At 42.2% G+C, this 25,265-nt stretch overlaps 2 protein-coding genes across 3 annotated transcripts in view; both read left to right on the top strand.

Moving 5' to 3' along the window:
• Positions 1-17,010, top strand: part of TDRD7 (tudor domain containing 7) — a 99,300-nt gene extending 82,290 nt beyond the window's left edge. Inside the window, exons 12-17 of the mRNA XM_039234834.1 lie at positions 1,139-1,225; positions 6,346-6,480; positions 6,988-7,098; positions 8,876-9,378; positions 13,428-13,588; positions 16,708-17,010. Coding sequence (XP_039090765.1) covers positions 1,139-1,225; positions 6,346-6,480; positions 6,988-7,098; positions 8,876-9,378; positions 13,428-13,588; positions 16,708-16,928 — 1,218 coding nt within the window. The 3' untranslated portion in view covers positions 16,929-17,010. The remainder of the gene's footprint in view (positions 1-1,138; positions 1,226-6,345; positions 6,481-6,987; positions 7,099-8,875; positions 9,379-13,427; positions 13,589-16,707) is intronic.
• A 5,169-nt stretch (positions 17,011-22,179) lies between these two features.
• TMOD1 (tropomodulin 1) overlaps positions 22,180-25,265 on the top strand; it is an 86,886-nt gene continuing 83,800 nt past the window's right edge. The window contains exon 1 of one of the 2 annotated variants that reach the window (XM_039234761.1): positions 22,180-22,262. The gene's annotated coding sequence lies outside the window, so the exon portion shown is untranslated. The remainder of the gene's footprint in view (positions 22,263-25,265) is intronic. The other variant, XM_039234762.1, reaches the window with a different exon arrangement.

Genomic DNA, 25,265 nt, shown 5'->3' with positions numbered 1-25,265 from the left:
GTTTAGAGTGATTAAATCCTAATGCCACTTCACTCCTGACCCCCTTGCCCCTAGAAGTGAACCCTTCCCCCTCCAGTCTCCAAAGCACACCGAAGTGCCTTTGGCCTCATTTGCAGCATTGTGGTTTTGCTGTTAGGGTATTCGTTTGCCTTATAGAGTGTAGGCTTCTTGAGGGCAGAGACAGAGCTTGCCAGGTACTGGTAAGGACCTAATTCATTTAGGTACTACAGTACCTAATCTAGTGTCCTACACAGAATAAATGTTCTAAAATATTTACTGAGTCAGGTTAAACTTGTGTTCAGACTACAGCCTAGAACCGAGAACTGCAGCTATGCCTCTTTTCTGTATTACAGATGTCTTAGCTGTATCTCAGGGTCATTGCTTAAGTTTGGCTTGCTAATCTATCTTGGAGAAATCTAAGACATCTAGAGAAGCTGACTCCAGTGACTCATTTGTATGCATGTGCTTATTAGCTGCAGTGGTGAAAAGCCCTCTTGAGAGTCCCCAGTGCTCTGGTAACGCAAATGGAGACACTGCCTTTGGGGACAGTACAAACACTGACCCTCAGTGGAGGAGACCATGACAGGTTCCCAGTTTCAAGCAACAGCAAAGAGGAGGATGAAGCAGCCTACGGCCATGATTTGTTGCCATTTCACTGGCACTGATATCCATATTCGGTTGATAACGTTTATTTTGGAAGTAAAAAATCTCATCTTCGAATCTAAATGTTAAGAAGTTGGAAAGAAGAGGCCTTCTGGACAGCTAGCCCAACCTCACTTTCATCCAGGCTCTTCTCCTCCTTCCCGGCAGATTCATCCTCCCTCTTCATGTTTAACTGATGGCCCGGTGCCTGGATGAATCATACCGACCTGCACACTAATGTTTGTAGACATTTTAACAGGGCTGATTTACGGGCCATGTGTGAGGAGGGGGAGGAGAAGACACCATCAATAATGTCCGAGAAATCAGGCAGAAAAGTTCCATCGCCCTCATGCACGCACCACAGCACACTCCTCATGGAAGCTTGACTGCGTACGGGGGCTCCAGTCGGCCTGAGCCACAGTGATGTTTTTGTGGTGATGCAGCGACACGCTCCTTGCTAAGAGTAATAAAAGTGTCACGCATTTCTGTTTTGTAGCACATGACCTCCGAGTACTTCGTTTCATTACCCTTCTGTGGGAAAGTCTGCCTCTTCCATTGCAAAGGAAAATGGTTACGAGTAGAGGTAAAATCAGTCACTTGACTTCTTTTTGTAAGTTTATTGTGAAATATTTCAGACGCACAAACAAGGTTTTTAAAAAATGGAATAAGTACCCACGTATTCATCACCGTGTGAGAAACAGAGCGTGACTGACGTGGCGGAGGCTCCATACCCACATCCCCTTCTTCTGCTCCCACCCCGGAGGCGGGCAGCTGCCCACTGGGCATAGTTTCTCATTCCTAGTCTTTTCTTATACTTGCACTGTGTTTGTGTTTATACATACGAGCTTTTGCTGTCTATATATTTTAATACAAAGATAGTGGGATACAGAAATGAAAATGTATATAGAATATTGATAGTGAAACTTAATAAAATCTAGCTAAACAGATAAATGCTTAGAAAATGCTTAGAAAATTAGAAAATGGTAAAATGTAATGATTCTTCTGAAACATGTCTTTTCATTCATTATGTGTGAGATTCATCCATGTTGATGTGTGCAGCTCTCATTCATTTGTTTTCACTGCTGTTTGACTTACCGGTATATGAATGTGCCAACATGATCACTCCAGCCTCCTGATCATGGATATTTAGATTGTTTCTAATTTTTTGTTATAAATGGCACTTCCACGAACCTTCCTGTGCACATCTCCCCGGGTACATAGGAAGGAATGGAGTTTCTGGGTAGAGAGAAGGAATGTCTTCAGTTTCACTAGATGTTGCTTAATTATACTCCAGAGTCACCATTCCGCTGAGGGTGTAGCCCTCTGAGAATTCTGGCTTATTAGCCGGGGTTGGGGGAATGTCTCAGATCCTCCTTCCTTCCTGCCCGGGACACTTTGGCCTCAGTGTTTACATGCTCCTCTATTTCCAGTCTCTAATAATTGTCTTACTTTCTTACAAGCACAGTTAAAAATTTGAAAAGGGGCTTGTTATATTTTATCATATATTTTTATGTTTTTCAAAGGTAGATTTTGGATTTGTTTGTTGCTGTTTCTTACCTTTTTTCTTTCTTTCTATTTTTGATATCTAGTTTTCCCAGATGCTAAAGTTGCAAACTTGGGTTTGATTTTTTTCTTCCTTTTTTGTCTTTGTTTCAGAGGTTCTTAATCTAGTTGTAAGGACCTCTACTTTAAGCAGCAGGTCCGGGGTTATATGACCAAGAGTTGTATGTTTAGTTATAACTTCAAAAACAATCTCATTCAAAACAATAGAATGTTTGAATTTTAAATTTCTGTGCTGCTTAGTGGATTATATATAAATGCACAAATATTCAAAATAATTTCAGACTTTTAGAAAGTTGCAAAAATAGTCCAAAGAGTTCCTATATGCCTCTTAACCTGCTCCCTCCTGTTGTTAACATCTTGCATAGCCATTATCAGAACCAGCAAATCAACATTGATAGAATATTATTAACTAATCTGCAGACTCTGTTGATATGTCCCAGATTGTCCTGCAAATGTCCTCTTTCTGGTCCAGGATCCCAAGTTGTAGTTAATTGTCATGCCTTCTGAGTTTCCTGCAACCTGGCAATTGCTCTGGCTTTCTTTGTTATTCACCTTTTGAAGAGTAGCAGCATTTTGTAGACTATCTCACCGCTTGAGTTTCTTCATGTGTAGAATCAGGTTATGCCTTTTTGGCAAAACACCTTTTCATTGTATGCTCAAATACTTGAGATAAATATCTAGTATTTTTGTTTTACTATCAAACTGTGTGTTGTCTGCCTTGGTGTTCATTCTCTTAGTGGTACACAGAAAGTTAAGGAAGGAAAAATGATTAATGAAAAGCAGATCCTGTGTTTAAATGATGTGTTTGTTCTTGACATTGTAACTTGTCTAAGCTTAATTTAGTGTCTACACCTTCTGAACCTGTTCCATACATCCAGCCAACTCTACTCAGTGGCCATCCCTCTTCCTGTTTCCTACAAACACATCCCAAGTGGTCTGCATTCACTCTCTATGGCACCTTCCAGTCAGTTCTCAGCTGCTGCTATTTGACTGCCGCCTATACTCCCAACAGAGCACCAGCACCTCAGCTGCACAGTCCAACTAGCATCTTCCAGGTCTTATGTGACCAGGCCTCTCGGCTGCATCTAACAGCGTCCAAACCTGAAATACCCCCTCCTACTGTAGAGGGGCTGTCATGGTATATAATCCTCCTAATTTTCCTCATGATGTTCTAATGATTGCTTCTCCTATTTTTCACCCAAACCTGCCCCCCCCCTACAGTGTCACTGTCATTGCTCCCCAAGTCCTGTCCCAGCTCATGGTTCTTCTGGGCCTCTTCATCCTTCTAGGCAATGCCATCTCATCAATTCAGTTACCATCTCAGTCCTCATGACTCCCCAGTTTGTTTTCCAGCCCTTGATGAGCTTCAGATTTAGGCAAAAGCCAGCCTAATTGCCCATCTCACATACTCCTCAAGCTCTGCATGTCTGAAACCAAAATTATCTTTTCCCATCCTCCTCTTCCTCCTATATCTGTATTTTGGTGGTACCTCCCTCCATGCAGCCATTGAGGCTGCTGCTTATGAGTTATCTTGAATTCCGGCATCTTCCTCAGCCTCCAGTGACATTTTGCATCTTTGTCATTTCTTGCCTAGATCACTGCAGTACCGTGGTTCCTTTGTCTTTACTCTTGTCTTCCTCTAGTCAAGCCCCATGCCACTAGAGTGAGCAACCTAAAATGTAAATAATAGAAAGCAATAATACATCCAACTTTTAATGAGGCTTACTATTTCCCAGACACAAAAAAATTTTTTTAAAAGTTTTTAAAGTTTATTTTGAGAGAGAAAGGGAGAAGGAGAAAGAGAGAGAGAGAAAGAGAAAGTACACACATGAGCATGGTGAGGGACAGAGAAAGAAGAGAGAGAGAATTCCAGGCAGGCTCTGCGTGGGGCTCAATCCCATGAATGGTGAGAATATGACCTGAGCCAAAATCAGTAGTCATACATTTAACCAACTGAGCCACCCAGGCATCCCCAAATGGTTTTTCTAAACATGATTGATCTGACTTAATCTTTACAAAACCCTGTGATCCTGTTCTTACTGATGAGGAAAGTCATTCAGCTAGAAAGTGAGAGTGGAGATTAAAACCAAATCTGTCTGATTCCAAAACTCTCACCCAGTCTTACCACCAAAAAACAAACAAACAAACAAAAACCATCCCACTCTTCTCCTTAAGACTTGGCTTTTGGCTTCTTTTTATCTGCAGGGTAAATACTGTTCTTTAAGATATAATCTCTGGCTCTCCAGGACCTTACCTTGCCTTTCCCTTTCTCTCAGCATCATTTTCTGCCTTGCCCTGCCTTTCTCTTCACATTCCATCATAACCAAAATGCTTGTAGCTTCCACACATAAGAAATATAAATGTCTTACCCATCCTTTGTCCCCTCTGTTTGAAATGTTTGAATTAGCCCCTAACTAGACTCCTACTAACCTGGCTTATTCCCATTCATCATGTAAGATCCAGCTGAAATTATGACCTTTGTGAAATTTTGATTTGTGAAAAAGGAAATAAAAATGTCCAATAAGTATGATTGTTTCTTAAAAGAGCAAAAATTTACACACTTTGAATGAGCCAGCCAAAGGGTTTGTTAGACAAGTCATAATGTATCTATATGATAGACTTATGTAATGTTAAAATGTTGTAGAAGACTAATGACATGAAATATTTTTGAGACTTTTAGTGAAAAGTAGCCAGTTAGGAAATAGTATATACAAATATGTTCTAATTTTTGTAAATCTAATTCTTTATAAATGTCTGGGTTACAGACTAGAAGGATAATTATAATTTGTTGTAGATTATAAGTGATTGTTATAGCCTTCTTTTAAGTATCTAAATTTTCTATGATAAAGGCATTTTACTAACATAAGAAAAAAGTACATTTTAAAGGAAAGTGTCAATTTTAGGCATTCCGTCCTCCTGAAACCTTGCCCCAACAGCTACTTCCTGGCTGGGCCAGGTACCTCTTCTCTAATTATATTTGTGTCATCATCTCTTGCGAGACTAGGAGCTCTTTGAGATGGAGAAGTGTATGTCTCTGCCCAGTTATGCCTGGCTGTAATTAGCATTCAGTATATACTAACCATGCAAATATGTGTGTTCAGTATATATGTTTGAATAAAATACATTTTAGGATATTGTTGTAATACTGTTTGTGTTTAGCATAATCTTAAGAGATTAAAAAATTAGGCTGTTACATTAATAAAGCATTTACTGGGGCCACAGAAAAACGCTTGACTTTTGATATATCTGACTTCCCTGCCAAGAGAAGTCCAGTTCTTGACAGTCACCATATTGAAAGCACCGCCTTCCATAAGGCGGCAGTGAGAGCAGTTGTAGGCACGAAGTCCCTGCTCAGGTAACCATCGTGATGGGGCTATCTATGGCCAACACTACCTATATTCAGTGTTGGCAAATACTGCAATGGCTTATTAAGGGAAGTTATGGCATTTAAAGTTGCACCCAGAATCTTATATTGTGATGTTGCCATTTGATCACAGGTAACTATTGCTTTGACTTAGTAAGTAATTTTCCCATTTTTGAATTACCGATTTGGATATACTATACCTTTCTAACTTTCTGAGTTTCAATTTTTTAGTTAGGAAAAATGATAAAAATTATCATTGGGCTTCTGACAAAGCTATAAAGTGCCAAAATAGGTTATGATTTAAAAAGATATAGCATTTACCTACTGCAAGAAACTTTCTGGGTCTGAATTCTCTGTATTCTTTATTTCTTCATTGCTGCGACACAATGGTTTTTTTTCCCCTCACATTTTAATATTTTGGAGAACAGACTGCATCTGTAATCCACAATATATAACGAGATTTCAAATTGTTCTATAAATCAGTAGTGTCCTAGAATTGAAAGCATAGTAAACATTACCTATTTGTGAGTTTTATTATTATGTTTGGTGATTACTGTTGATAAAATGATTTAACAACTAGATGTTGAAATCAATTCTACTCTAAAAGAATACCTATTTATTAAATAGGTATATTTTAAAATAAGAAAACTTCATTAACACTGATAGTCTTTGTTGATTTTTGTACGCAGTTTAGAGTTATACAAAATGTAATTGCACAGAAGTGTTTTGGCCTTTTGAATGTGCTAATAAATTAGCCAACCCTTGTCTCATTGTAGATCACAAACGTTCATAGCAGTCGAGCTCTTGATGTTCAGTTCCTGGATTCTGGCACTGTGACATCTGTGAAAGTGTCCGAACTCAGAGAAATTCCACCCCGGTTTCTACAAGAAATAATTGTGATACCACCTCAGGTACTATGTGTGACAAGCCTGAGAGATTTGCTGGAAGAGATTTGGATGTATTTGTAATCGTGTTGTGAGATGCCCTCTCAGTTTTGATCTTGATAATGAGTGAAGAAGTCCAAGTTTGTAGCAGAATTGGAAATGGTCCACATGTGGTGGTTCACTGTTTTCACAACTTTGTGATCCGACGCACATTAGTCTGTCAGCGTCCATTTCACTGTCTGTACAATGAGGTCACAACACTGGCCCATCATGCGGAAGTATCGTAGGATAAGCATGTGAATTGCCTGGTATCAGCCCTGCTCGTAATAGGGCTAAAGACAATAGAGGTGGTATAAATAGAACCAGCAACATAGCAGACACTCCAGCTCCAGAGCCGATTGTCATTATTAGCTATTGCATTCCTTGCTCTCTATCTTGGCAACATGTCTGACTTACAGGAAAATAACACTGACGTTACTTCTAAGTACCTATTTTAAGACGTGTGTTTGCTTTTCCATCATGTTTTCTTTCTAGGCTATAAAGTGCTGTTTAGCAGATCTTCCACAGTCTATTGGCATGTGGACACCAGATGCCGTGCTTTGGTTAAGAGATTCTGTTTTGAATTGCTCGGACTGTAGCATTAAGGTTAGTTATCTTGATACATTTGGAAAGGGAGCTGTCAGCCAGAAGGGCTCATTTGGTTTTGTGTGAAAGAATTTTGTCTTACCATAAATTGATCCTTACACATTTTTGTAGTTAAGAGACTAGTTACATGTATGATGAGATATTTCATGGTTTGATTTTTATTTAAGAATTTATCATGTATCTCCAATATTATTTTTAAGCCCTCTATATTTTTCCAGTATTAATAAGGTAGCAGAGATAGTTCTGTGCTCCTGTTTTGCTCCATGTTAAAGAATGAAATTCCTGATAAAGGGACCATATATCTCCTTATAAATGTTTCTTAAAGGTCATTCAAATAAGGTCATTCTTCTGTTTCTTTTTTTTTTTAAAGTATAATAGATTATAAGCAAATAATTTACTTGTAGTCTTGTTTTATGCCTCTTAAAGTTCAAACTGTTTTATTTTACTAGCTTCTATTTCTGTTTTTGTACTATTGCACCTTTACATCGAAAACATTGCTCTTATTTCCAAATATAAAAACATAAGGTATTTATGTTTTAACTAATGAACAATGTTATTTTCTATAAGCATTAAACAATGAAATGTCCTTGAGAAATATTTTCATGAAAATCTCTAAATTATTCTGGTTCACACGTGTTTTCCTATGTCTCCTACAATTACACATGTAATTACCATTTTATATTCTTCAATTGACATGTGATAAATGAATATTGTTTTCTCAGCTGTATTTTAAGTGCTTAAAGCTAGAGTATTGGGTACTCAATAAAAATACTTTTTAATGGTTTATATTTGAAATGGTACATCTTTATCATAAATATCAAAATAAATTAGCAGTCACTCATTCATTAGCACTTTGAAATGCTAATTAATTTAAATAGATCCATCTTGCTAGGAAAAATATCTTTAAGCAAATTACTGTAGATGGATAGCCTTGTCTCCCTGTCTGAGATCTCTGTTCCTGCCTTTCTTTTGTGGCCCTTTTTGATAAGAGATCAGTGTGGCTGGAGTTGTCTCGTTTTGTCATTCCCAGGGTAAACCAGAGGAGCTGGTAAGAATTACTAGCCCTTGGGGACACACAGCTGTCCAATCCCAGGTGTCAGTGTGTGACAATCCCATATAATGCTCATCCCTCTGGCAGAGAAGTAGAAGGGTAGCCAGAGGTCTCCTGGGCAGAAGGGGCAAAGCTGCAGTTTTGACCTGCTAGTGGAGTTTTTTCCTCTTTTTCTCCCCAGGTGCCTCCCATGTAACGAGGGAGGGGGCAAAGGGTGAGGGTAGATACTACTAGCAAACAAAGCATTTGGTCCAAACATCCCCAAGGGTATGGTGAATATCAATGCTTTCTCCTTCACTTCCCCGTCTGAGGATGCACCAGCATAAGTAGAATGCATATGGGACATTTTGCCATTTTCGTGATTATTTTTTATTGTTGAAGCTAGGATACTGTTCTTTCTACTTTGAGTATTTTTAAATGTCATTAATAAAAAGAGTTTTTAATCATGATCTGCAGGCTCCATCTCAATGATAATGACCTTTAGTGGGTTATAAGGTATCCTCAGTTTTTGGAGGTTAATAAAGTTTTCCTTTCCATAAGCCAGCTGCTGGCGTCTTGGACTAAAGAGCCCACTCACTGCTATGGCTGTGATAGATCATTTAACTTACCTTAAATATAATGGATTTTAGCAAGTTGGGGTTCCTTGTAAAATACTGTGTTTTAATATTTAAGGTTGATATTACAGTGAACTGGGATTCCTTGAAATGTCTTGTGTGTTTTCCGTAGGTTACAAAAGTGGACGAAACTAGAGGAATTGCACACATTTATTTATTCACCCCCAAGAACTTCCCTGATCCTCACCGCAGTATTAACCGCCAGATCACAAATGCAGACTTGTGGAAGCATCAGAAAGATGTGTTCTTGAGTGCCATCTCCCGTGGGGCTAGCTCTCCCAACAGCAAAGGCGGGGGCACCCCCGTTCCGGGCAGCACTGGAGAAAATCTGAGAAAGAGCCTCACAGACGTCATCAAGAAGTCCGTGGTGAACCACACCAGCTCCTTCTGCATGGAGGAACTGCCGCCTCCCGTCCACTTGTCGAAGCCAGGGGAACACATGGATGTGTACGTGCCTGTGGCCTGTCACCCGGGCTACTTCGTCATCCAGCCGTGGCAAGAGATACATAAGCTGGAAGTTCTGATGGAGGAGATGATTCTGTATTACAGCGTGTCTGAGGAGCGCCACGTCGCCGTGGAGAAAGACCAAGTGTATGCTGCCAAAGTGGAAAACAAGTAGGTCTTCGGACAAAGCATTTTGTTCAACTACGAAAACAAATGTGTGGAGTGATACCAAGAGTCCGTAGTCCCTGCAGGCAGGGGGACTTTGAACCACACTAATGGAAGTTTTGAATGTGAAACGAGACTAACGAATTGTGCGGTTTTTAAATATTTGACATGCTGTCTTTATCTAAAAATCTAGTGACCATATGTTAGATTCCTGTTAAATAGCTAAAATGAAGGTTTAAATGTTGTTCTGTTTTTCTATTAGACAAATACTGTTTTGTTTAGAAAATAATGGCTTTTTTATTGAATGATTTTTAAATTTTAAAAACAAATACTTATTGTAGAAAATTTAGAAAAATGCAAAAACATATAAGGAAATCAGCCAACCAGACGTAACCCTTGTTAAACTACTCATGTACTTCTCGTTCTTTTCTATGTATATTCATACAATTGGTATGTTATTATTATTAAATATAATCCCACACCTACTTTTTTCACTTAACATAAAATTCTGTGAACATTTTTCCATGTGATAAGATTTCTTCATAAACATTTTTAAGGCTGAATAACAGTCCCATCATACAGAGAAATCACAATTTACTTACCATTCTCTCTTGTTACGGAGCTCTTTTTCTCCCAGATTTTTCACTGTTATAGATAATATCAAACATAAATCTCTATTCACATCTCTGATTATTTACTTATGAGAGAGATTTCCAGAAGAAAAATTTCTTGTTTAAGGATTAGAAGGTTCTTGCCGTATGTTTGTCAGTTGCTCCTGGAGGGCTAGCGCCACCTTCTGTAAGGTGCGGCCATGCACAGTGCCCTTCTCCAGCCTTCGGACAGGGACAGCCAGGACTCGTTTGTGCAGCACTTCGGGCTGTTTTTTCACATTTCACATTTGGATCACATCCTCCTTTCCTGACGCCTTCCAGTATGTGCTGGTTCCAACCCAGGGAAGCCCAAGCACTCCTCTCCACACAGTCCACGGTCACAAAAGCCCTGGAAAAGGGAACCATTTAGCCCCTTCCTGTCTCTTTTGCCAGCTTTCTTAGGAGAACTGACCAAGCTTATCTGATGATGACAGACACAAAGAACTGTTCTCCCACAGCGTGCGCGCACGCAAACACACACACACACACACATACACACCAGAACTCAGTTTAAAAGGTCAAACTGCTTATTCTACTATGTTTTTAATAAAATGCTTTTGTTCATTCTTAAGATACCAAGCGTAGGTATTTGTAAAAATTTTATTATTCTCATGAGAGAAAAACACCTAATTTTTAACTCTTAAGAGTGAAAAGGATCATAGCTCTCATTTTCAAAAGCATTCAACTCATATGTCTCAAGCTTTTCATTTTCAAAAAACCATTTTTACTATGTCATGTTGTTTAAAACCATAAGCATGCATGGGTTTAATTCCACACGGGGACATCATTTGCCTACATGAGAACTCTTTGCAGAATAATTTAATCACAGTCTACAAAAAACTAATGTTAACTCTTATCTGAGGGGAAGATTGATGGTGATTAGCGGTGGGGAGATCCTCCTTGGGGGCAAGAGTTTTGTGGGGCAGGAGAACCCACACCAGGGGCCTGTAGGGTGGTGCTTCAGACTTGGCCCTCCCCCAACACGGGTCCAACAGTCCTGTGCTGGGGCTGGGACTTTCACCAGGCATTTTTTTCTCTAGATAATCAAGGATGTCTTATATATATTAGAACAGATTATCCAATACTTTCTTAAACTTCATGAACTGAATCAGTGTGAAGTGTTTAGTTTCTATCTTGCCTATATCCCAGGACTATTTACTCAAAACCCTGTTCCCAACTCTGGTGAATCTCAGATACATGGTTGATTGCACCTGTCTCCAACTCCACGGTGGCTAAGAATAACCTGGAAACTTATTAAAAATGCAGATTTCCCTTCCTCACCCCAGACATCCTGATTCAGAATCTTCGGGAGTGGGAACTCGAGAACTCGTGTTTCTAACAAACTCTCCACACGATTCACAAGCAGCCTTGCTGTGGAATTGGTTATCTAGTCCAAACAGAAACCTTTAGTTAAGCTATCAGTGCTGAAAATTAAAAGCTGCAGAAGGGCACAGCATGTGAGTCTGCTGGTAGCTCTCCCCTCGCTGCTCTGTACCTTGTATTTATACCGTAAAAGCACTGACCACCAGCATTTGCCCTACAATTTAAAGACAGTGATATAGGTGGAAACCAAATGATTTTATCTCCTTTTGCACCCACACAGATTTAACAACCTGCACCAAACTGGCATCTCCACATATGGAAATTTCTCTGACATGCTTATATTTATACAGCTTATCTTCATTGTAATGATAATTATCATAATTATTATAATAATAACAATGGTGGCTACCATTTGCCAAGCACCTATTATGTGCCAACTAATGTACTAGGCACTTTATATATATTATTTCTGCAAGTGAGTTAAAATTAAATATTACATATGAGATAATTGAGGCTCAGAGAGTTAAATAAGAGCCCAAGGTGACATAGTTGGAACTTGTCCCAGAGGTGGGGGTTGGGGGGGCTCCAGCCTAAGTCTGTTGGTCCCCAAAGTTCATCTACTTACTATGATATCTGTTTGTGTCCCTGTTGTCTCTGTGACTCATGGATTATCGCTTGCTGCACTTTGGGCTTATCTGAAGGTTTCTGGGGTTTCCTCCCCAAACCTTCGCTAGTGTCCAAAATTGGCCTCTTTGTAGCTTTCTTACTAAAGTTGCCCCTATGGCAGCTATGTGGGTTTCCTGTACCCATTCTCCTGGATGTGCTGGAGAATTCATCCAGCCTAGCTAGCCCCCAGCCAAGCAGTGTATTGCAGTCAAAGGCCTGCTGTTGCACTGCGCTTGGGCCTTGTAGCTAATAAACCTGCTTCAGAGGATCGCTGGGCCTGCCGTCCCTGGCAGAGCCTGACTCACATCTTGCAGGGGCAGAGGCTGTCTCCACAGACACTTATACCTTTTAGATGTTACAGTCTTCCTTCCTTAGTGTGGTGATATTCTTCAATCACATAATCAAGACTATAGGATTTTTAAGTTTGTTTGTTTGTTTGTTTATTTAGAGAGAATCCAAAGCAAGCTTTGTACTGTCAGCTCAGAGCCAAAGCCCAACTTCGGGCTGGATCCCATGAACCCATGAGATCATGACCTGAATTGAAATACTTAACCGATTGAGCCACCCAGGCACCTCAAGGCTATAGGATTTAATATGGTCCTTCATATCTTAAATTTGAAGTCTAAGCTTTTCTGATTGTAATGATGATGAATGTAGGTCCAAAGGAGAAAAGTATATTCATGTGAACCATGTTCTTCCCCACCCCACCCCCAATTCTCCTATCCTTTCCAGACTATTCTCGGCAGTGGGTTGGACTTGCATTTTGTTTTATTTTGTTTTTTAATGTCCTCTCTTGGCATAATTAAAATTGTCACCTTTGCATTCAAAATGTTTTGTAATCTCTTCCCACACTCTCTTACCCATCTGGTTTTCCCTTCCATTCCTTCACGCATTCTGCCTTCTAGCCTTACTGTGCTGTTTGCTGTGCTCCCAGCTGCCATGCCCTGTAGCATCGCCTGTGCTTTTTCTTCTCATGCATGTCTTCAGCCTGGCCTGGTTCCAATTCCTCCCTCTTCCCCTCTCCTACATATGTACCTTGTCCCAGACCTGTGGCCACCCCTGTCTCCCCATCAGAGGGGAGGGATCTCCTTGCCTTGTCCTGATCAGCCGCCTCCTGTCTGATTCTGCTTAGTGGTGGTTGCTATTTTGTGTGTTGGTCTCCTGTAGTAGCTCCATGAAGCCTGTAAATGGGTGTTGAGCGAGGAAACCCCACCAAATAAGCTGGTGGCAAAGCAGAGGAGAGTAACCTTGGGAGTAAGAAGAAGCTATCTCTTTTAAAACCTCAATGACAGTACAGTTTTGTACTTCATTAAACATTTTTGCATTGATTTTTCTTTTTATCATAGATCATTACCCTTAAAGCAGATGTTGACTTTGTGTACTTTTTTCTTCCTTTTTAATCCAATGCACATCCAGGTGGCACAGGGTGCTTTTAAAAGGAATCCTGACCAATGGACTGGTGTCTGTGTATGAACTGGACTATGGCAAACATGAGCTAGTCAACATAAGAAAAGTACAGCCCCTGGTGGACATGTTTAGAAAGCTGCCATTCCAAGCAGTCACAGCTCAACTCGCAGGTAATTTCTGTGAAACTTGACTTGCAGGTAATTTCTGTGAAACTTGAACTCATGGCACAACATGGTTTATATTGTCCTTTTGTCCTGGACACTTAGGGGAGTACAGAGTCACTGGCCTATTGAGTTAACTTTTTTTCTTTTCTTTTCTTTTCTTTTTTTTTTTTTGGCAAACAACTTCCTGACCATAATGGACATAAGTTTTAATGATCTGTCACAGTTATGCCTTTCTATTATATCTGCTGTTTCTGTATTCGTTTCCATCTGTGGTCTCACATATGGGTATATTTCTAAAGCTGCAGTCTAAGGACGGGTATGATCTTGCATGCTGCTTTCTTCATTTTTAGCATTTTTTTCCTTATCACTTTTTGAGTGTTTGATAGTCTTACTAATGATTTTTTTAAATGTTTATTTTTGAGAGAGAGGGACAGAGCGTGAGCAGACGCGGGGCTCGATTTCACAAACCGCAGGACCATGACCCGAGCTGAAGTCGGATCCTCAGCCAACTGAGCCACCCAGGCGCCCCTGTAATGATTTTTAATAGCTGCAGAAGATTCTGTTTAATCATTATTTCCTTTTTGTTAAGCATTTAGGTTATTTATACTTTGTTATATACACAAAAACAATGAAATAACCTACATAACCAATAGGAGGAAAACATTGCTCAGTTAATATTTGATAACTTATATAAATTATAATACAAACACATAATGGGTTTCCACAATTATAAAACATCCTAGGCCATAGAAGAGGACCATTTTTATGGCCAAATAAGTCTCCAGTTGTGTTGCAATTAACAGCATGCAAGTATGTGATTTTACCACATTCAAGCAGCCTATTGACTATTATTAAAATCTGAAGATGTAAGTTAGTAGGTGTACAGGGACACTTCTTTAAAATATCATCCAGCTAGATTTTTGTGACAGCAGTACAAATGCTCGTGGCTCCTCGGTGTGCATCCCACCCGTACGTAGCACGCGTCATTAGACGAAGCTGCACCCAGCGGTCCGGCGGCATTAGCAGAGGGTGTGGAGGCGATAAAGGCTGAGGCATGCAGACCGCGAGCCATCTGGGGCTCTCTGTGTCCTGCTATGCTGGGAGATGGGGGGGCCGTGACCGCATGGTGCCACCCATTCAGCACAGTAGCAGAAGTGATTTCATCTCAGAAATGAAAGAAAGTATGTATATAGATTTTTCTTTTAAATTTTGGCCAGCTTTTATTGGAGATACCTATATCTATATATCATGTTATTTTGAAGTATTTTTCAGTTTCTTTCTTTGTGTCTCCTGCTAGATTTCAGAAGAAACACCCATGGTAGTTAGATATGAACCAAAATCAGCATTTTGCAGATGAGCATGTCTACCACTGACCTGCTTTGGACTCCAACCTCTAAATCATTTCTTCAGATTTAATGATCACATTTTTAAATTTTCACTTTTGGATGTTCAGGTCTTGCTAACAACACATATCGTTAAGCATGATGGTCAGAGTGTCCAGAGAGGGAGTGTCTGTGGGGAACAAGTGCATGGCACCATCGTCCCCATCTCCGGCACCTTGGCTAACAGTCACTGGTACTTACTATGGGCAAAGGTCTCCACGAGCCACTTCATTGCATTGACTTCTCCCACACACTAGGAGAGTTAGGCACTGTTACTATCACCATTCAAAGTCAGGAAACAGCAGCTTGGGGGCTACTCTAGACTTCTCTTGGTCTCAGAGAACTTAGCCCACTCACCAAATGGATAGCAGGTCTGTTAAATGATGTGTGAAACTGCCAGACCTTTGTCACTACAGGGCATCGTTTATAGTTTCTCAAATCTAGTATATGTGCACTTAATTCATGTTAGTTTACTAATACTAGTATTCATACTAATATTAAACTTGTATTAATATTAACACTAATACTAATATTAATACTAATACTAATATTAAGCTAGTATTTGAAAAACATACATTCTTCTCTCAATTTTGTTTTATTTATTTATTTTTTAAAATGTTTTATTTATTTTTGAGAGAGAGAGAGAGACAGCATGAGCAGGGGAAGGTCAGAGAGAGAGGGAGACACAGAATCCAAAGACAGGCTCCAGGCTCTGAGCTAGCTGTCAGCACAGAGCCCGACATGAGGCTCGAACCCATGAACCATGAGATTATGACCTGAGGTGAAGTCAGATGCTTAACTGACTGAGCCACCTAGTTGCCCCTCAATTTTGTTTTAAAACCTAATTTAGAATTCTCTAACTTGAGCACTCAAGCTTAAAAGTCATAGGAACTTAGAAATGCATGGGATTTACAATTTATTTGGTCCAACCAGCTTACTTTCTGATAAACTGAGGCCTGACCAGTTGATTTGCCCAAATACTATACCACATGACAGAGGAAGAGCTGGGAATGGTAATTAGGTGTCTAGACCTTCAATCCAGTGTTATTGCCATATTATATATATATATAATATAATAATAACTAATTATTATATAACTAATTATAGTTATGATAGTGTAACAACTAATTTTGAAAACTTAGTATACTCTACGCATATTAATTCTCTTTCTCCTCTCCTCCTCTTCCACTATATCTGGTTCATCGGGGGAAAAAAATCTGTAAATAAAAGATGTATGATTGATATAATTGGTATTTTATTTTAAGTGTAGTTGACACATAATGTTACAGATATTATTGATTTTTTATCCCCCTTGGGGATCCCATTATCATTTCAAATCTACATATACTTTATATAGGGAAATGGGCAGTAGTTATTATAACTTCACTTTATTTTTCTTTTTAGATTTAAAAAATATTTAAGTAATGTCTATACCCCAAGTGGGGTTAAACTCATGACCCTGAAGTCACACACTCTTCTGACTAAGCCAGCCAGGCGCCCCTATAACTTCATTTTATAACACAGGTGAAGGTTTACAGACGTAACCCCATTCAAAATAGGAAAACTACGATAAGCTGGACTGTTTTAAGATTTGGGGGCAACTCTTTAGTTTTTTACTTAGGCAAGTCTAACCTGGTATGTTTCAGCTACTTTGGAATTGACTAAACAGTTTTCCATTATTATAGATCAAAGAAAGTCTCGTCAGACCCTCACTGATCCTTGTACTCCTTGTCTTTCTCCTAGGGGTGAAGTGCAACCAGTGGTCTGAGGAGGCTTCGATGGTATTTCGAAATCATGTGGAGAAGAAACCTCTAGTGGCGCTGGTGCAGACAGTTATAGAAAATGCCAACCCTTGGGACCGGAAAGTAGTGGTCTATTTAGTGGACACATCATTGCCAGACACAGATATCTGGATTCATGATTTTATGTCAGAGTATCTGGTAGAGCTTTCGAAAGTTAATTAATCACTGCTTCTGAGACCTTGACAACTAATTCAGATTTTTTAGCAATAACAAAATGTAGTAGGCTTAAAAAAAAAAAAAGAAATCTTATCTCTGCTACAGGGCTCTGACTGCTGTGGGGATTGAAAAGAATATGCTTCTGTTTGATGAAAGATATTTAACAAGTTTTGTTTTAACAGAGTTGACTTTTCAAAGAAAATTGCACTTGAATTATTACTATAATATTAGAATAAAAATGTTTATCAATATAAAGACTGACTACCTTCTAATTTCTAGGCTTTATGATTATAAGATGAAGGATTTCTCTTTCTATTCATGTCTTCTTTATGGTGCTGGGTTTCTTTACAGTTAGATTGTGAAAATTTCAAGACTTAACCCTGGTGTAGTGGTCTGTCCCAAAGCCAATGTAGTTACCAAACAGTGTGAGGACAATCTTGAGTCTTTAGCACATTAACATTGCTGGTGGTGCTATAGAGGAGCAGCCTGGGTGAACCTCAAAGCATATCTCTCACCCCAAATCTTGAGTGGCATATCATTATCCAGGGTGTCCACACCTTCCACAGTCTCCCTACCCAACCTCATTGTCCATGGCTCCCTAAACAGCCACATTGGACCTATCTGGCTCCATGTACACACACCCAGGACTATTGATATTCTACAGCAAGCCTTGCTCCCCTCCTAACCATGCTTATTCTGTTCCTTCAGACTGCCACTCATTCCCTCTCCCCATTTTTGTTTGCCAGTATCCTCCATGACATCCGCGGCTGACCATGAAGTCTTCCTGGTACCCCTCCACCCTGTTGCATTTTGAGTATGCCTCTCTTTGTATCAAGACCTCACTGAGCTTTGTAGCATATAACAAGTTGTCTGTGCACCAGTCACCCAGCTAGATTGTGAGCTCCTTGAAGGAGGGAGGGGTCTTACTCATCTCTCTAATGACATACTAGTAAATGTTTGACAATTGGTTCTGGTGGGTGTGGGCAGGGAGTGAGCCTTGATTCACAGTACCTCATGATCCCCACGTTGTAAATGCTCCCACCGTTGTTGAGTTCCAGCTAACAATGTGACATCACTGAATGTAGAGTTGGGAAAAGACCTACCCCAGCAGCTCTTGTGAGCCCATTCACTGGCCTCCAGAACATGCCACTGTCTGTGCCCTCCACAACAGAGAAAATGATCTCTTGAACACATCAGGCACCCATTATGTCCTTGCTAATTGATGGGCAGGATGGATTGACAGAGGGATAGGCTGGCAGCCTTATCAGTGGCCCGGAGATGAGGGTGGAAGGCCCTGGACTAAGAGGGGAGCAATGAGAATCAAGAAAAAAAGTAAAGGCCTTTTGAAGTTTTTAATTAGAATTATTACAACTGACATTTTAGATCCAGAAGACAGGAAAAAGAAAGTGTCACTAAGTGAAGCCAAGTCTTAATTTCTGAGAGGCTAAGATGATGACCCTTACTCTATTTGGGAAACTGAAAGGGTTTTTTTAAACATACTGAGTTTAGGGGTGTGGGGTGACTTGGTTGAGCACCCCACCTCAGCTCAGGTCATGGTCTTTGCAGTTCGTGAATTCAAGCCCCGCAGCTTGAACAGCTCAGAGCCTGGAGCCTGCTTTAGATCCTATGTCTCTCATTCTCTCTGCCCCTCCCCTGCTCTCACTCTCTCTCTCTCTTTCAAAAATAAATAATAAACATTGAAAAAAATTTAAACATGCTGAGTTTAAGGGACTAGATCACTGTGTATGGATATGCATAAACTATTAGAAGTGTAGAGTCTTCACAGGGAAGAAGGCCAGGCCAGAAATAAAAATTCTTAAAGTCATTTGCTTTTTTTTTTTTTGAGAAAATACAGGAAAAGTGAGAATGGAAAGAAGGTAAAGATCAGATGTTTGAGGTTTTTCACTTAAAATATGTTGAAATTATTTTTCTAGCTTTTTAAAATTTATATTTAATATTTAAAGTGATTCAAAATTCAGGAATACTTACGCCAGTGATTTAAATAGTCATTTATGATAAAAATCAAAATATCCTGACACAAACATTTAACTGAAACAAACTAGTATGAATATATTTTATAATGGTTTCTTTCCCCAACAACAACAAAAAACAACAAAAATCCTCAAATTGCCTACAGATTAAGAAGTGGTTTCTATTTCACTGACTTTAGAAATGCTTCCATTTTAATGCTGTTTTAAAATACAGCAATTGAAAAAAGAATGTAACAGACACCACCTACTCCTCTTCAGGTTCCCCTCAAGAATTTGACAATCAAAATACCTAACTAAAATAAATAAACCATAAAACTTAAGTCATATGAGGGACAGTATGACCATAGTCTGACTCCTCACACAATGGACTCCAGCCAATCAGGAGTGGACAACACAGCACCAAGAGTTATCAAGCCGGTAAGGGATAGGATCTAAGAAGGAGCAAGTGGGAAGGGATGGAAGAGGGTGGGTGGCACAACCTTATAAAACAAAAACCCTCGCCTATAGTCGGGGGCATTCACTTTTGAATGTCCCCTCTCTGCAAAGAGAGCTTTCATACTCCTATTACTTTCTAATCTTATACTCTAATAAACTTTTGCCTGCTGCTCATTTAAAAAAAATTAAAAAAATAAAAAATAAAATACAGCAATTGTGTTGTTGATGTAAGTGAATAATCGGGTGCTAGGGCAATTTGACAAATAATGGAACTTGGCCCCTGCCTCATAACATAGTCAAAGTCAATTCCAGGTGGATTCAAAGCCTAAATGTGAGAGGCTAAGGAGGGAAGATAACACAGGGAAGTACGTTGATAATCTAGGAGTCGAAAGATGTCCTAAAGAAGACAAAGTACTAACAGTAAAGGCCAATAGGCTAGACTATGTTAAAATGAAGAACACCTGTTTGTCAAAAGGCATTATTACGATGGTCTAAAGGCAAAGCACACAATGGAGGAATGTTTGTATATAGAATATTTTCAGTAAGCGAAAGACTATCCAGAAACAAAATGGGAGTAAATTTGAACATTTTACAAAGAGAAAACCCAACTGGCCGAGAAACACGAAAAGGTGCTCAACCCATTAGGACACAGGGAAATGGAAATCAAATTTCAGGGAGATCCCACTACCTCTACCAGAACTGTGAAAATGTTTCAAATTTTATTAATTTCAATTACTGAAGATATTTGCACTTGTGCTGGAGGAGAGTGTTAAAGAATGTTCAAAGCATAGCTATTGGCAATAGCTAAAACAGAGGCAAATTTTAATTAATAGTAAAATGGAACTTTTTTTGAATTTTCAAATAAGTTTTTCTTAAAAAATTTTTTATTAATTTTTTAAAATTTACGTTCAAGTTAGCATGTAGTGAAACAATGATTTCAAAAGTAGATTCCTGGGGCGCCTGGGTGGCTCAGTCGGTTAATCGTCTGACTTTGGCTCAGGTCATGATCTAGCAATTCGTGAGTTTGAGCCCTGCATCAGGCTCTGTGCTGACAGCTCAGAGCCTGGAGCCTGCTTCGGATTCTGTGTCTCCCTCTCTCTCTGATCCTCTCCTCACGCTGCCTCTCTCTGTCTCTCAGAAATAAATAAAACATTAAAAAAATTATTAAAAAGAGTAGATTCCTTAATGCCCCTTACCCATTTAGCCCACCGCCCCTCCTACAACCCCCCCCAGTAACCTTCTGTTTGTTCTCCATATTTAAGAATCTTTTAGGTTTTGTCCCCCCTTATATTATTTTTGCTCCCCTTCCCTTATGTTCATCTGTTTTGTATCTTAAGGTCCTCATATGAGTGAAGTCATATGATATTTGTCTTTCTCTAATTTCTCTTAGCATAATACCCTCTAGTTCCATCCACTAGTTGCAAATGGTAAGATTTCATTCTTTTTGATTACTGAGTAATATTCCAGTGTGTGTGTGTGTGTGTGTGTGTGTGTGTGTGTGTGTGTATCACCTCTTCTTTATCCATTCTGGATTTTTTTTAAAACTGTACTATATTCATGAAATAGAAACCTCTAAGGTAATGAAAGTAAACAAAATACAGCCACATGAAACCACACGGATTCATCTCACACTGTGGAGTTGAGCAAATGAAGACAATCTATGGAGGAAAGCAGACAAGGAAGTGATTACCGTAAGAGTCAAGGGAGCAATCATTTTAGGAGGGAGCTGCAACCCAGGACCCAGAGGGTTGGCTTCTGGGCTGCTGCTGGCAATGTTGTTTCTTGCAACAAGTGTTCAGTGTGATAAAAATTCCTGAACCTGCACACTTATGACATATATACTTTTCTTAAATATATTTGATTCCACAACAAATGGGTTTAAAATAAAAATAATCTGAAATATCAAATCATTTTTAAATGCATGGCACATATCATTTGAAAAGAGCATTCTCTTACAGCTGTGAGAGTTTTGTAATGTAGAAATACATTTTCGTGGAAAACCAGATTCACAAAAACAAAAACGAATGTTTCTCATTAGGAATCCATACACCAGGAGTAAAGTTATATCAGGGTCTACCTCACCGGAAACTCTCCCATAACACTTGGACACCGTACCTTCTGTCCACACAGATTCTTTTTTATGAGCCATTTAAAAAATTAAAACAAAGTTTCTCTTTGGGCTTAATGGTTTGTTCTGGAAAACATATTAGCCTTTTGTTGTTGTTGTATTTTAAATTGGTATTTTGGACGCTCCATGTCAAGTATAGAGAATGCATTCGACTCTTTTGGAACTACTTGCTCACAAAACGATCGTTACTAAAGCTGTAGCTCGTTCCAGACCTAGCTGGGCTGCTGGTGAGATGGGCCAGGTGGTTGCTGTAGTCAAAAGAGGTAAAGGTGCAACAGCTGCTTGTCAGGCTTTGCTCCATCCAAAGACCCGCCGATTCTTACATCTCAGACTCCACAGGAATGAAAATCCGCCCACTTCTTTCCAGATAACTCCGCTGCGGCTTAAACTCCTCATGGTACAGCTGGGGGAACGAGAGACCCAGACTCGCCGCTATTCGCACCCCCCTGTCCAAGGATCGCAGCTGCCGGGCGGCCCGGCCCCTTGCCCCGCGCTGCCCCCAGCGGGCGTCGCTCCCCGGCCGGGGAACAGTGCGCGGCGGCCCGGCGCCCCCGAGCGGAGGGAGAGGGCGGCGGGCGGGGCGGGGCGCGGTGACAGCGCGGAGCCGGGCCCGCCCCTGGCTCCCACCCCCGGAGCCCACAGCGCCCGCCCGCCCGCCCGGGAGCTCGTCCAGCCCCGCGCTCCGCTCGCCCGCCGGCTGTCCGCCTACCGCGCCCGTCCGCCTGCCGCCCGCGCTCGCCCCGTCGTCGCCCGCGCCCGCGCCCGCCCCGGCGGCTCCACGGCCCGGTAAGCCCCCACCCGGCCCGGGGTACCCCTCGCGCTCGCGGGGCTCCCTGCCCCCGCGCCGGGGCCCCAGCCATATCTGGGCAAAATATTCAGCTGTCGCCGCCGCCGCCAAGAGGGACTGAGCGTGGCTCCCTCTATAAATAGCCGCCGCCTCGGGTTGCCTCCCGGGCTGGGGAGCCGGGGGTCTCGGGGTCCGGAACCCCGCTCTCGCGTTCGCGCCGCTAGGCTCCCCGGGCCCCAGCCGGGGCGCCCTCCTCTCTGGCCCTCGGCGCCGCGTCTGTAAACGACAGAAGGACCCATGCGCGCTGGGAGAGGGGCGCCGGGGCCCGGGTCCTGGCGGCGCGGCCGCCCCCGCCACCCATCAGCCTCTCGACTCCCGCGCGGCGGAGGTCTGCGCCCGCGGGTACTATGCCGGGGACAGGTGCCCGCCTGAGCCCGGCACCGAGGCGTGGCCGTCCTCCGGCTGCCGAAAGTTCGGGGGTGGGAGTGGGACGTACGTGCCTGGTGGACCGGGAACCGGGGTTCGGACTGCGCCTGTTTGAGGCAGGAAAAGTTTCCCAAACTGCAGGAGATGACGCGGTTTAAAGCACCATGATACATACACGCATTTCGGGCCAAGGTAGAGCGGGCAAGCGCCTGGAGGCAGAAGCCCCTCGCTGTCGCCAAGTCACAGGGTGGCCTTGGCGAGCCCTTTCCCTTCCCTGGGCCTCAGTTTCCCTATTTGTAAGGGCGGGGTTTGGTTCGGGAGATGGAGCTCGGAATCTTGGCGGTGAGAGCAGCAGGGCGCGCTCTTGACCGCCGGCGCTCCCCCACACCTGTTCCTCGGCTCTGGCCTGGGACGCCGGGGGCACAGCCGCGCACATCCAGAGGCATTGTGGAAAGAAACCAGACACTGTGGCAGTCCCTCTGACTCAGTCCTATGCTGGGACCTATTAGGGCCCTCGGAATAGCCTGGGCCCTATACCTCCAGGAAGAGGGGCCCGCGGTACTTAAGGGCACCTCTGCTGGGGAGCAGCCATCACCCTCGCAAAGCAGCATGTGACTCAAACAGCTTTAGACCCAACGAACTGGGCAGGACCAGAAGCTCCAGTCCAGCTTCTCCCTGGCCTCAGTTTTCCCATCTATACAGTGCTTATGATGCGGCCTTGGAGGCATGAAAGCATCACACCCTCCGAACCCCCCAGCCCCTTCCTAATATACTTTAGGGACCCTGCACTTGGTCTCCACCTTCACCCTGTCAGACTCTTAGAGATGAACTAGCCCAAACTCTTCTGTATCCAAATCGCAGAAGCAGACCGTAACTCAGTTCTGGACCCTCAAAGGGAGCATCCCCCCAATCTTCATCTTTCTCCCAGTGATGGTATTTATTTTGACAAGGGCTGCAACTCTTTTGACAAGAGCCGCAGGATCCCCCCCCCCCCCAAGGGGCTGGGGATCACACCAGGAGGCGTGCAGGCTCCACTAATTTTTCTCATCTTTCCTGCCCCTTCTTGCTGCTCAGCAGGTCTTGGCGATCTGTGAGCACCCCAATACCCCCTCTTTGATCTGCTGCTGTCCTGGACTTTCCCTTGCTCAGACAATAGCGCCCCCATTCTGAAATTTCATTTTTATTCTATTCTATTTATTCTATTATTTCTATTATATATTTTCTCTAAACCTACCTCAAAGCCTCACTGATAAAGAAGTAAGGGAAAATGAAGACAAATAGAGTCTCATCAACTCGAGCCATGAAACAAACAGGCAGAGTGAAAGCGAGGAATATTGTCACTTGGTGTATTTAGTCCCTTTAATGAGCCAAACTTGCAAACACATTTCCCACCGTCTTGGCCTTCGAGTTGCTCCCAGCCTAAGTGGAAAGGCAGTGTCCTCTAAAAATAGCCTCCGCCCCACCTTATCAGAGCTTCGCACCTTCTCCCTCATCCAGGGTATGGCTGCTTCCTGCAGAAATGCAAAAACGGGGAGTAGGTAGTGGCAGCTCTGAGTAACAGGAGATGGATTGACCTGGAGGTTAGGACACGTGGCTCCAACCCCAGCTCTGAGGCCCATTTAGGGTGACCTTGGGCTATGAGGGGGTGGGCAAGATGGTCCCCAGTAGACCTGGAGTCAAGAGAGCTCAGAGGTTTCCTTGGAAGACTTGCTAGCATGAGAAAAGAGGGGTGCCAGGGATGAAACTCAGGGGACTCACCCCGTGAAGAGGAGGGAAGGCGCAGGAGAAAGTGGTTTCCCAGGAGAGTGGTCACCAGTGCCAGTTGCTGCAGAGAGACAGAGGGGCTGGGGACTGGGAAGAGGCCACCAGGATTGGCAGATGGTCATGGGTGACTTTGGCCAGGACATCGCAGAGGGTTCAAAAATGGGAATCTGCCACTGCTTTACTGACCCAGTGACCCAGCCTGTCTGTCTGAGCCTCAGTTTCCTCCTCTGTGCAATGGGGATAATAATAGCACCCATTTCGGATGGGTTGCTGTGGGGGTTAAGTGGAGAGGATGCTGAGAAAGCTCTCAGCCCAGTGCTTGGTACCTGCAGTGATATTTCTAGTGTTAGCGAGTGGAAGAGACAGAGGTTAATGGTAGCTCAAGGCGTGGGGCCAGGGCCTGCCATTCCTGAAAGCCTGGCTGAGAAAGGAGGGGAAAGGGAAGGTACTGGAAGCTGGAGACAGGCACGTGCACGAGCCAGGTGCTTCTGGAATGAGGCTTGTGAGAAGAGGTGAGGAAGGACACAGAAGAAGGGAAGAGGGTGAAAAGAGAATCTGAGGGCTGTACTTATGGGAGGACCAGGTCCTGCCTTTACTACCTGCTGCGCGTCAAGGGCTCTAGACTCACATTCCTCTAGAATCAGGCTGAGCGAAGAAATGAAGTAAAGTAAAATGAAGCCAGTCCTGGCTCAGACCCCTGTGTCCCCTTGGCAGACTTCAACTGTGAAGGAGGGTGGTGATGGGCCATGAAGGGTAGTTTGACTCTGCCCAGGAGCCTTGTGACCTTGGCTTGCTTATTTCTGAAATGACAT

This window comes from Hyaena hyaena, unplaced genomic scaffold, assembly GCF_003009895.1.
Source record: "Hyaena hyaena isolate Hyena2069 unplaced genomic scaffold, ASM300989v1 scaffold_93, whole genome shotgun sequence".
NCBI classification, from domain to species: domain Eukaryota; kingdom Metazoa; phylum Chordata; class Mammalia; order Carnivora; family Hyaenidae; genus Hyaena; species Hyaena hyaena.
Note: the sequence above shows the minus strand (reverse complement) of the source record. Positions and strands in the feature narration are given on the sequence as shown.